Here is a 13,893-nt window from a genome sequence, read left to right on the forward strand (position 1 = left end):
ATCAATCACACAACTCACACTATCCAGGTCTGTGATTACATCTTGATTATATGGAAAACTCTGGTGTGACTTGAGAGATTGAGTTCTCAGTTCAGAGATTGAAGCTGAACTGTGCTGCAGAGGACCAAACTGAATGCTTTCTTCCCACTTGTCATTGTTGGTATCAGAGCTGCTGACAGAGGGCTGGTCCAAGTGGGATAGAGGATGGCGGGAGGTTTGTTTTGTCAGATGAAAATGAACTTTAAAGGAGCCAAATGATATAAACGATGATGGTGAATTCTATATTTGTGCATGACAAACACGATGCATGTGTTTGGTTGTAAAGGAAGTAGCTAACTTGTGTTTTTCCCATATCTTGCAGCTCTCATTTGCAGACCTTGGTTTTGTGTCTGGTGTCACTTGGACGTAGTATGATTGTCTGTATGGTAACAGGTGTTGTATGTGAACATCAGGAAATCCTTTGTCGTAATTGCAAAGAGAGCATTCCTGTGTCACTCTATTAAATAAATGATCTCGGATGGACATCGCTCATATTTTCCATTCCCTTATTGATGAAGCTCCACTTTGAAGCATGCTCAGTCTACTTTCTTCTCATTGTTTACTCTAAACCCCCGGGTAACTGAGAGTGGCAGCTCCAGGCCGGCGACCCGTTGAAGCACCACAGATGTCTCTGACAGCTCCAACAGGAACAAGCTGTTACTGATAGAGACATACAGGAGAGAGACGGGATGTGCCTCCTCTTTGCTGAACTACCACAAGACATATCTATATCTGCTCCCTCGTAGTGTGTTGATAAACAAGCTGCAGAACATCTGCCTGAATGGATGCAGCTTAAACACCTGCTGCACAGATGTGCATTGACTCACTTTTTATATCGTGTTTGAAAGTGAATGAGCTCATCCTCTGAAGACGTTTCATCTTCCTCATCCTCCGGCACGGAGCACAGTGAATCTGCTGGAGGTGTTTGGGGAGGAGTGTCACTGCAGTTTGTTTATCTTCTTTAGTGATGGAGGATTTGTTGATGCAGCCAGCCTGAGATACAGGATATTTTTTCAGATATGTTGTTATGGAGACAAATATTTGGCTGAAAGAATGCTGCACAGCAACCGTGATGTCACCCGGTCTGCAAAGGCTTTGTGGCATCCTCACGGTATCTTATCATCATGTGGGGAGACATATTTCTTACTCCTCATCACTGAATCTTATCAGACTGGAATTGAAGGTCAGGGTTTTAAGAGCCTTTTAAAAAAAAAAAAAATCATCACACCTCGCTTCAACAGGACTCCATAATGTCCCGTTTTCTGTTCGAGCTCAAATACTTCCTCTGAAACGCTGGAACACTTCCTGTTTTTACTCTGCTTCCCTTTGGGAAACGAGAAGTGCGACTATCTGAGGTGAGCCAGAATTTCTCACTAACTACTCTGACATTAAACTGTAACTCAGGTGAGATGAACCGTACGGCTCTTCTCAATTTCACATCTCTGGTTTGTGTGGATGAGAAACTGAGGCCTTCCTATGCTGCAAGGTACAAGAGAAATACAAGCACTGGCTTTCTGTTCTGTATAATAGCCCGGGTTTGTTATTGAATGGCAGCATCGATATTCAGCTCAGCTACTTCCGCAGTCTCTGTAACCAGGGGTTACCTCATTCATAGTCAAGTTTCTTGTGTGTGTTTTACATTTTCATTTGACTTTGTGGATTCTTCAGAAGGTTAACACAACAACAGACAATCCCGAAATATGTATATGCTTTATAAGTGATACAAATCTTAATTTCAAACATGAAAAGTGTAGAATTAGTCCTCTGTGTTTCCAGAGGATCTGGCTGAGCTCCATATGGAGAGCTGTGTAGATGTGCTCTGCCTCTGGGCCAAGCACTCTGCTCCCCTGCAAGGATATAGGCCAAGTGAGGCTGTTTATAAAACACACACACAGTGTATACTTGGTATACTGTGTGTGCTGTATAAGTCCAGACCTGCAGCTGTCACCCAGTCTGGACTAATATGTCACACTTGGCACTGACTCCCCTCTCGCCTGTAATATCTGACTCCCTGTGGGTTTGTTTTGATCTGCTGGTATGCTCACTGGAAGCGTCTCATTTCATATCTAAACCCTGTTTCCTGTTTAATAACTGAGCCTTTATCTGTCTGGTTTTTATAGTATCTCTTAAAACAGTTGTAACCGTCATGTCCCTGATATTTCCCCTCCCATGATCATGCAAAGCTACTTAACTGTGGCATGTGTTTTATGGGGATTTTTTTTTCAGGGTGGGAGGAGAAAAAATGAACCATCTGCCGAAAAAAGTAAGAGAATAGAAGAGAAGCTGTCTGAACAAGAAGAACATCTGTGTTGTTTAACAGTAACAATAAGACTGACAATCCAAAGAGGTATATTAGTTAGTATCTCACAATGCATACATGCAAACTATTGATAACTATCTTGCAAAAAAAAAAGAAAAAATGCTGAAAATGTAAAAATGTTGCACTTTTTATGATCCTAAAAGAAGAATAAAGGGGTAACATTGAGTGTTTACAGCAGGGGTTCCCAAACTTGTCACCACATAACGCTGCCAGAGTCTGGTGTCCTACTGTCTTTGGAGGTGGTTTAACATTGCTCACAATCATGCGCTAGCAATAAAAGGCTAATCCAAAAAACAACATTAGAATTAGAACAACACAATAAAAAACAGCAGCCAAACAAGCAGAATATTATTTTAAAGTAATATAAAAAAGGCCATATGTAGAATTTTTATGTTTATGTTCATTTATTTGCACAATTAAAAAATACACACACACAAAAAAGAACAAAGATAACTAATGTACAGTGCAGGAAGAGGCAGAAAAATCAGAGAGCTTATTTGAAGCCGGAACCCAATAATGTTCTGATATCAAAAATGTATTAAAAAATACTAAATTGACACACACATAAAGACAATAGTTGATACTCAAAATAAGATAACACAAAAATACACTTAATTAACAATTAATATAAATACAGTTATTGCATTGTCATAATTCAAAAGTATAAAATATGAATATGTTTTTTATGGATCCCTGTCAAACGGTTTTTAACCACATTGGAATATATATTCCAAAATTTGGTGACCCTGAAACGTATTGAGAACAGCCTTTTTCAAGTTGAGGCTGTTGTAGTGACAGTACTATTTAATTTGTTAGAATGAAATGTAACTTATACTTGTGTGTATTTTTTTTTACAACACTGGATAAATAATTTCTAAACAATTTAGTTTTTTTTTTTTTTTCGTGGGAAGAAAGTCAAGGGCAAGATATGCAAAAGATTTTGACATATTTCTTTCTGAGTGAAAGTATGTGTGGACTAGGGATGTACATTTTAAGTATTTTCCGTGATCGATTTTTGGAAATGTTAACGATCAATTATCGATTAATTGATAAAAAAAAAAAAAAGTATTATTCTTACGTCAAAAACAATGCCAAATAGGTTGTTTTCCCCCTAAATTGTATTTTCTACAGCAACAAAATGCATAGAACTGACGGGATTGAATATGGGTACACGTTTGACACGCAGAATATCAACGATCAGGCTCATTAAAATATTCTCAGCGGACATAGTCTTATAAAGTGAAGGCTCATAATACTAACAGAACAGTACTTCAGACTCACAGTGTCAAGTTTTCTGTCTACTCGTTCTTATTGAGAAAAATAAACATGTGTATTCGGTCAGGTGTCAGCCAGGAGCGCAACCGGGTCATAATCAGTCCCGCTGGAGAAAAGCCCAGACGGCTCTGATGTTGCTGGTCTGTAAACGTAGCGTACCAGAATTTCCCACCTGTCTGTTGCCTTTGTATCCAAAGGTGGAAATATCCTGTTTAAAGCTGTCAACCTTTGTGTCAGTGTTGTTGTTGGCAGCAGTTTTGTATTGATCCTCTTTTAAAAAGCGCACGTGGAGACCTGACGCACAGCCGCAGCCGCCAGCTGAGCGTCTCCGCTGTGCGCAACACCTTTAACAGCTGATTCACATCGAAACATGCTTTAAACTTAAAACACCTCCCTGATAGATGAGTGTAATATGAGACCACATGATGTTTGTTCCACGTGACGGAAAATTGATAACAAAAATGTGTGTTTCGAGTAATTTCTTAACAATCAATTAATCGATAATCGATTAATTGTGGTCATCCCTAGTGTGGACCATGATAGTGTGTAGACCATGCAAGCATAGCATACCTTATCATTTCATAACACCTGAGTTGAAGTTGAAATCTTACATGAAGAGTATTCATTTGCTTCGTGACACATTTTCCCCAACCTACAAAGTAGTTCATTGCCTCTCTGAATTCATATTTCTTTCCTTTTGAGATCTTTCGATTAAATAGTTCAGATTCACATCTCCTGTGCTGAATATATGAACCTGAAGCACCTTCAGTGTGTGTGTGAAGCCACAACACAAAGAACAGTGGACAATTAAAGCCTTTTGCACCATGTTCTGTGAGGCATGTGACTCTGCAGAACCCTGTTTGTCTGAAAGTAGATTTTCAAGCCATCCAAGGACTTCCACATAGACCAAAAACTAACAGCTGGGGTGCACATGTGGGGACCTGTGGGGGTTCAGTTCAGCTGATCTTTAATCAAATACACTTAAAGCCATTAGCTTGAGCTTGCACAGATCTCGGACGGTTAAGCTTGTGGGTTATATGGTCTTCATTTTTAATGTAGCTGCAGTATTTGCCCTACTTTCCATGTTGACACTAATACTCCCCTGTCCCACTGTGAGTAATAATCATAATGTTTAATGGTTTAGTTGTGAGTCTCATTCCAGCTGCTTCTCATTTATCATCCCCACTTTGTCACAAGGTCAAGCTCACCTGCTCTTTAATCCTCTCAGCTCCTGAACACTGTGATAATATTTCACTGTTTTCTCTTTTCTCACAGCATTTCCATGATGGGCGTAAGGCGCAGCAGCACATCGAGAGCTCGTGGAAGCAGCTGGAGACGGTAAGTGATCATGTTAATGTGCAGTACAGACACTTTGACTGGACACAATACCATAAAAGAAGAGCCTCATGTCATTATTAGTTAGGTCATGGCTAACTTCTGCAGATCATGTGGTCTCTATAGATTACACAAGCTTTTTTTTTTTTTAATACAAGTTATTTTGGGGGGGGGCAGTTTGACCTTTACTAGATAGGACAGATGAAGAGAGACAGGAAATGTGGGGAGTAGAGAGTGGGGGAAGACATGCAGCAAATTGTTGAGGCTGGGCGACCGCTGTGATGAGGACTATAGCCTCTGTACATGGGGCGCACGCTTAAACCACAAGGCCAACAACGCTCCCACAAACTTTATTTTAAAGTTAGATATTTAAAACACATTAAAAACTGTAGTAGACTGGCTTTTTTTAATTGATAAAGAAGCAAATAAGATCATTTACTGCACCAAAGTATAATCAGTTCATACACAATCTAATTTAGTAAATAAACTTTCAATTTGAAGCAGGAGTACAAAACTTACTTAAAGATGCAACTTTCACAGACTAGAAAATCAATTCTGAATCTTTATGGGTCCTCATGTAACCCAATTAGATGTCGCTTTCACCATTTCAGGTCCCTAAAGTTATGAAAACTGGAACTCAGACTTATTTAGATCTTTGTTTAGCTTTCCACAAGCAGATAAAACTTGAAAATGAAGACAAGCATGAATTTACAGGCAACTTTTTCCAAATACAGGTGACTCTGGCGCATAAATTTAAAGTGTATTCACTGATAAACATTCAAATATGACTTTCTTTTGACATAGTTTCAGTCACCTTTATTTCAACTGTTGAACTTTCCATTGGCGGTCACCGAGCTGTTACAAAGAGACTTCTAATTTGGCTCGACAACAACCTGCAGCCGAGAATAGATACTGATGTACACAGAACTCAACCGGAAAGCAGCCAGCAACAGTTTCCTTCAGACAATAAAGAACTGACCTGTGTGACTTACAGCTGGTGTTGATCTTATGTGCAGGAGGTGACAAAGAAAAGTTGGAAACTTGATAACGCTGCATAAATATTAACACTTAAAACAAAAGAGGTCGGAGGTGGAGAGCTAGGCGACAGGTGATGATCAAATCTGCTGCTGTTGATGTTTTTTAAATCCACCTGATACATGTGAAGTTTAATAACGTCATCTATACATATTAATCACCTATAGAATTACTCCTGATCATCGTTAGTGATGCATGATGCCAAAGCAAACATTGTGAACATAATAATTAAAATAGATGGAGCACAAACATCAGATAGGTCAACCCTTTTCTTAATTAAAACAATAAAATAATAGAGGGCCGAGCATCGAACCCTGGGGTACCCCTAATCTGAAATCTTAAATATATACCTCATTTCAGACAAAACAGAAACGCAGCAGTAGTTCCAATGAATGAATGAATGAATACACTGAACAGCCAGGAGAGATTCAAAGTGCTTTCATTAGCAAAGAAATTACAAAGAAACACGTAAAAACAGTAAAACTCACTTTAAATCAAATACAAAATAATACATTCATCTGGATAGATTCAAAGGGAATTTTTAAAAACTTGAAAATAACAGATATGATGACGTAAAACAAAGTTACATGGCTGATTATAGTGCAGTGTGAGTGAGTAATGTCAGAAAAAGGAAGTAAAAGAGGAGGAGATTTAAAACACTGAATTAGAAACGAGAACACAAATGTAGATTTGACCTTCAATCAATCCAGGAGGAATGGATCGAGTATACACAAACAATTAGACTGGGGTTTATCTTAAAAAGAGTCTGCACTGTTTCCTCTTTATTTCAATGATACAGATTATTATGACCTTTTTTTAAATGTTACTTTAAAGCAGGGGTTCTCAAACATTTTGGAGCCAGGGACCCCTTACAGGTGAGACAATGTTCTAAGGATCCCCTCAATTACAACTATAAGCACATGCTTACTACCATTTGCACTCTTAGATGCCCTTGGAACTATTTGTATTGTAAAACTTATCAATGTAAATACTTCAGACCTGTTCCATAGTGATACACGGATAACACTTCAACTTGAATCATGTAAATACCACTTTTCTACTTTAAAACAGAGAGTCATTTCATTCCTTGTGGACTCAACATGACAGCATTTATACTTTTCAAGTAATTGATCTTTTGCTTTCAGAAAATTAACAGTAGCAAGACTGGCATATCCCTTTGAGCCACTAAATGGTATCCTAACAATGGTATATATGGTGTTTTTAATGCCACAGCACAATTTTTCAATTTATTTGAAATGTATTCTAATTATTTCAAGGACTCCCACGCTATGGTAAGGCAAGGCAAGGCAAGGCAAGGCAAGGCAGCTTTATTTGTATAGCGCATTTCATACACGAGGGCAACTCAATGTGCTTTACATTAAAACATTAAAAGCATTGGAGACATTCAGACAGGCATAAAAGAACATAATTAAAATGACAAATATGATAGAACAGAAAAGAAAAGGAAAATTAGAAATATATTAAAAATTACATTACAATTTTAATTTAAAGTGGGTTAAAATAATCTAAGATAGGAAGGCAGAGGTAAATAAAAAAGTCTTAGTCTTTGATTTAAAAGAGGTGAGAGTTGGAGCAGACCTACAGCTTTCAGGGAGTGTGTTCCAGATATGTGGTGCATAATGACTAAACGCTGCTTCACCATGCTTCATCTGACTCTAGGGACTGAAAGCAGACCAGTACCTGATGACCTCAGAGGTCGAGGTGGTTCGAAAAGTAGTAACAGATCAGCAATGTATTTTGGGCCTAAACCATTCAGTGCTTTATAAACCATCAGCAGGATTTTAAAATCTATTCTCTGACCGACAGGAAGCCAGTGTAGGGATCTAAGAACTGGAGTGATGTGGTCTACTTTGTTGGTCCTTGTTAGGACTCGAGCAGCAGCATTCTGTATGATCTGCAGCCGTCTGATGGACTTTTTAGGGAGTCCTGTAAAGACCCCGTTACAGTAGTCTATCTAGTCTGCTAAAGATAAATGCATGGACCAGCTTTTCTGCATCCTGCTGAGACATAAGTCCTTTAATCCTTGATATATTCTTAAGGTGATAGTAGGCGGACTTTGTAATTGTCTTAATGTGGCTGCTGAAATTAAGGTCTGAGTCTGAGATTACACCAAGGTTTCTGGCTTGGTTTGAACATTTCATCATTGCAGATTGGAGCTGAGCAGTAACCTTTAACCTTTCTTCCTCCAAAAACAATCATTTCAGTTTTTTCTTTGGTACACGGACCCCCAGGGGTCCCAGGACCCCACTTTGAGAACCATTGCTTTAAAGGACTTAATACTGATACAGAAAATAGGGGGATCAGCAGAAGGACGTATGGATACACAGATTTCATTTTGTGATCTGTGTATGAGAGGAGATGCAGCATCTTATCAGTCATCTCTTTTGCTTTGTAATTTTTCTTTAAAATAATGTTTGTTTGGTTTTAAAGACAGTGCAAATAACTGTGTACAACAGATGTTACAATGTCTGAAAATCATACCTCCTGTCTGAACCAAAAGATTAAAAAAAGTAACTTTCACCTAAAGTTAAAGGAGGCCTGTGTTATTTAAAAAAAACATCCAGACAGAAAGTGTAGATTAGACGAGATAAGGATATGTTTGATTTGTTTTGCCTGAAGGAGCGAACGCAGAGATTGCACAGAACCACTCCTTATCTCCGCCTGGCCCCTTTGACGGGGGGAGAGAAAGAGTGTGAGAGCGATGCATAACTGCCTTGTCCTCCTCAAACTTCGCTGCCCGTTCAATGATCCCTTTGTGTGTGAGGCAGATAGGCACAGTTCAGAGTGCATGCTGGCCCAACAAACACTGATTGTTCGGTTGGAGGGGTCGGGAGAGGGTTGGATGAATGCTTGTTTTTCTGTACACAAATGACCACTATGATCATTTGTTTAATCTGCAGCCTGCAGACTTCGACAAACCCCAGGGCTGTGTCAGTGGCATAAACTGACCTCTGTCGCACACAATGCTGAGTCTGAAACCAATATGACGTATATGTACATGTTATGACGTTCATTACGGTGCTTATTTAAAGGTCACTTTTTGTAGTGCTTCCTGCTGTGATGGCTTCATTTGAATCTCAATGTTTTCTCTCTTTTCTTTTTAGAGTAAAAGAAGGTTTGAGAGGGACTGCAAAGAGGCGGACAGAGCGCAGCAGTACTTTGAGAAGATGGATGCTGACATTAACGTGACTAAGGCTGACGTGGAAAAGGTATGTGTCATCTCAGCCCACCAATCACGAGACTTTGTCCTATACCCTCCGAGCTTAACACAGATGCCTGGCCTTCCTCACTCGTCCACCAAAACCACCCTCCTTTTTTCTTTCGCCATTTCCTTCGACTTTTGTTTTCGTCCACTGGCTCCAAACTGCGCCGGAAAGAAAGAGAGCAAAGATTGAGTGACCGTGTGTTTGATGCCAGGGCGCCGTGTGTAAACGCTGGCATTGTCTCTGCAGCACAAACAGAGCTGATAGCAGCAGTGAGTCCTCATTATCACTGTTTCACAGCCACCAAACGTGCTGCTGTGCTGCTGTGCTGTGTGAGCCTCAGCAACAGAGGGTTGTGTGTTTATGTTGTGAAAATATCAGTTCCCTTCTTTGTTAAAGCAGATAAACTCATCGGGTAATATCACATTTAAACATCCCTTTCAGTAAATACAAACATGCAGTGACAGCTTACATTTTCAGGACTCGCACACCAGCACCAGAGCCCCCTCTGGGCCTGATGCTGATGTCATTTCCTGTTGTCATAACCAATTAAATGAGAGCTCCAAATTTTCAGCCTGTAACCCACACAGCTCCCACGCCCGCAAGGCATCATGGGTCAGCAGCGTGTGCTCCTGCTGTTTCATCAGCTGCTGGAGCAGAGCTCAGGCTCCGAGTTGACACAGTTCAGACCCGATTATTATGCAAATTTAGGCCGAAAGAAAGAGTCTTTCTGCACTCTGGACGCACAGCCAGAGGGCTACAATGGGCTCCGGCTAACTGAACTCAACTGGAAAGAGCTGGAACAGCAAGTCAAGGAACCAGTGAGGGAACAAGAGTGCTGTTGTGTCTGATTACAGATATTATATCTACTGAAGCATGAAAGTCTTGTACGTAACACAGGATTCAGAGCTTTCTTTAGTTAGCACCACTGTGTTTGTAAAGTGACCATGCAAACAGATCTTTAATGAGCCAGACTCTTCCAACATGTCCCGTTCACCCCTAACGGTTGAGTGTGGGTGTCTCAATCACATTCCTCCTGACCATTTAGTCCAACTGTAATCTCACTTCACTTCTGACTTCTGTTGGCGCCTGAACGCTGCAGAAACTGAACACAGAGCTGCTACTTAGCAAGAGCGTACCAAATCAAACAATCACCTCATTATTTTAACGCTCAGATTTCTTTGTTCTTTCTTTTTTTTTTCCTCTTTCAAGGGAAGTAAAAAGAAGAATTTTCCACTGACGCCTTTGTTGTAGAGATTTGGAAAGTGTTTGTACAAAGCTGAAGTTTATTTGGGAAGCTTAAGGAGAGTCATACTTGACCCAGATTTCTCTTTCAACGCTTTCCAATCCTCTGTCCTGAAAGTGATTGAGTTATTATGACACTTAGTAAAATTCACTTTTAATATTCATCAGTGAGTGTGAGGCTTCTTAAAGATACCTCTCTTCGATGAGGAGGGGTGTATCCAGATTTTGTGACTGGATTGGCCCCAGTTTCTGCCATCTATGATTTCTTAATGAGAGTTAGGCTGTGTGTGAGTGTGTATAGAAACAGGAAAGGCAGTGTGAGTGTGTGAGTGCATCATTTCTTTAGCGTCAAACTGTGGTTTTGACACTGGCGCCGTATGTCACGTATATTTGCTGTACGAGGTGTTAAAGTTGTATAGCTGTCCAAACAGAGTAAACTTGAATCATTTCATGTGCTGTATGATAATGAAAGTCAAGCAAAAGTCAGATGTCATTTTTAGAGTGCTAATATATAGACTTCATCAGTCTGCTCAGCCACAGTAGAGGAAGGGATGACACCTCTCAACCTCAGCCTGGTTTGTGTTTGAGTGTGAGGGGGGCTGTGTCCACGAATGCTGTTTTTTGGCCTAGCACCTAAACTTCAGAGAGCTTCTCACAAGAGCCAGATTATGAACGTTCTCTAAACGCACTGAAGCGTGTTTTAAATGCTCTGTATGCCTCATATTTCCTTTCATTCTTAGAATTTAACAAAGAAAACGTAAAAATAGTTGAAAGAAATCATGTCTCAGTATTAGTAGCTGCTCTAAATTTAGAAACTGTAGCTTTAAAAAACAAGTGTGGCAAGTTTCTCCACCATTAATGTTGACAAAGTTCAAATGAGACATCCTTCCCCCTTCTTGATTCTGATTGGTCGGTGATAAAAAATGACATTGAAGATCACGTCGGTTTTCCAAAAGTTGATTTATTTCAACCAAGAGCGCTGAAATTGAGAGCTTGAAAAAACGACCTTGGCTAGCTTCCTCCTCAATTGTTGATGACAAAGTTAATTTGAGGAGTCCCGCCCCTTCTAGATTGTGATTGGTCTGTGATCAAAAAGTGACATTGATGAGCATGTTGGTTTTCCAAAAGTTGAACTATTTCAACCAAGAGCGCTGAAACTGAGAGCTTGAAAAAACAACTGTGGCTAGCTTCCTCCTCCATTGTTGATGACAAAAATAATATGACAAGCCCCACCCCTTCTTGATTGTAATAATAATAATAATACCTAAGTTTTATATAGCGCTTTTCAATAACTCAAAGACGCTTTACAAGAGAGACAAATAAATAAATAAATACAAATAAAGACATACAAGACAAGCAGACGACAAGGGAAGAGGTGGAAAAATTAATGTGAGGGGAATGCCTGTTTGAAAAGGTAAGTTTTTAACTGTTTCTTAAATGAAAGAAGTGAGTCAGAAGCACGGATGTGTGGGGGGAGAGAGTTCCAGAGGGTGGGGGCGGCTATGGCAAAGGCCCGGTCCCCCAAGGTACGGTGCTTGGATTTAGTGATGGGAGTGAGGAGGTTGGAGTCAGAGGATCGGAGGCGGCGGGAGGGGTGGTAGTACTGGAGAAGGTCAGTGAGGTATGGGGGGGCCAGGTTATTGAGGGATTTGTACGTGGTGAGCAGGATCTTGAAATGGATGCGCTGTTTTACGGGGAGCCAGTGGAGCTGTTGAAGGACAGGGGTGATGTGGTCTCTGGAGCGGGAGTGGGTGAGTAGCCGGGCAGCAGAGTTCAATTGAGTTCAATTGTGATTGGTCTTGATGAAAAGATGACACTTAAGAGCATGTTGGTGTGCCAAAAGTTGATTTATTTCAACAAAAAGCACGGAAACTGAGAGCTTCAAAAACAACTATGGCTAGCTTCCTCCACCATTAATGTTCACAAAGTTCAAATGAGACGTCCCGCCCCTTCTTGATTCTGATTGGTCGGTGATAAAAAAAGTGACATTGACGAGCACGTCGGTTTTCCAAAAGTTGAATTACTTCAACCAAAAGCGCTGGAAATGAGAGCTTGAAAAAATAACTGTGGCCAGTTTCTCCTCCTTTGTTGTTGACAAAAATAATATGACAAGCCCCGCCCCTTCTTGATTCTGATTGGTCGTGATAAAAAGATGACATTTACAAGCAAATATTGAACTGTTTCCAACAAGAGCGCAGAAACTATTGCTCTAAAATACAACTGTGGCTAGCTTCCTTCTCCATTAATGTTGACAAAGTTCAAATGAGATGTCTTGCCCCTTCTTGATTCTGATTGGTCTGTGATAAAAAAAAGTGACATTATCAAGCACCCTGGTGTTCCAAAAGTTGATCTATTTCAGCCAAAAGCACTGAGACTGAGAGCTTGAAAAAACAAGTTTAGCTAGTTTCCCCTCTGTTATTGTTGACAAAGTTAATACGAGACGTCCGACCCTTTCTTGATTGTGATTGGTCAGTGATAGAAAAGTGACATTGGCGAGCACGTCGGCTTTCCAAAAGTTTAACTACTTCAACCAAAAGCGCTGAATCTGAGAGCTTGAAAAAACAACTGTGGCTAGCTTCCTCCTCCATTGTTGTTGACAAAGTTAATATGAGATATTAACTTTAACCCCTTCTTGATTGTGATTGGTTGGGGATCAAAAAGTAATATTGATGAGCACCGTGTTGTTCCAAAAGTTGAGCACTGAAGCTGCACTAAAAACAATGAACTGCATTGAGCTTGAATTAAAGGCAAAAAACAGCATTAATGGACACTGCCTGCAAAATTCATCTTTAAGTGTTGGTGTTCTGACAGAATACAGAAGAAGAAGAAAAGAAGAGAGTTTGTTCCTCTGTGTAGGCTCTGTTCATTTGTTTCCTGCAGAGGCCACTGTCGAAACTCTTGGTGGTGATTGTGAAGAAATTAGCTTCACATTAAGCCACTTGTCACTAACAATAAAAATAATCCTCTAAAGATGTATTTTCTCAAGCCCCAGTAAAAGCATGTGTGTGTAACGTGATGCTAAGAAGCTGCAGTTTGTCGAGCTGAGGTGCTGCGGTTTCCTCTGCTGCTGGAGAAAACCTCTAACTGCTCCCTCTCCTCCTTCTGGCAAACAAACCCCGTAATTTGGGGTTTGGATTCACAGCCATGATATCCACAAAGCCTGTTGCACTTCTTTATGGGACCCCGGCCCTCACACACACACACAGTCACAGAGACCTGTAGTCAGATTTGTGCTAAAACACCAACAGCACCGTCTCTTCACTTGTGTTGTGACTGCACTGATAGAGAGTGGTTAACAGAAGCAGCGTTTTTAGTGGTGTTATGTTTATTTTCCAACTTCCCCTTCTGGGTGATGACACGCCTGGTGGTCCAGGAAGTGCATCTATGGCAACTTGTTGTTTAGCTGGAAACGGCTAACAA

The 13,893-nt window shown here is 40.3% G+C and overlaps 1 protein-coding gene across 5 annotated transcripts in view; it reads left to right on the top strand.

Moving 5' to 3' along the window:
* The window catches only part of LOC117831382 (formin-binding protein 1), a 103,015-nt gene that overhangs the window by 48,309 nt on the left and 40,813 nt on the right, over positions 1–13,893 (top strand). For all 5 annotated transcript variants that reach the window (XM_034710051.1, XM_034710050.1, XM_034710048.1 and 2 more), the window contains exons 5-6: positions 4,910–4,972; positions 9,130–9,234. In XM_034710051.1, the coding sequence (XP_034565942.1) occupies positions 4,910–4,972; positions 9,130–9,234 (168 nt within the window). The remainder of the gene's footprint in view (positions 1–4,909; positions 4,973–9,129; positions 9,235–13,893) is intronic.

The sequence above is a fragment of the Notolabrus celidotus genome, chromosome 19, assembly GCF_009762535.1.
Source record: "Notolabrus celidotus isolate fNotCel1 chromosome 19, fNotCel1.pri, whole genome shotgun sequence".
Taxonomy (NCBI): Eukaryota; Metazoa; Chordata; class Actinopteri; order Labriformes; family Labridae; genus Notolabrus; species Notolabrus celidotus.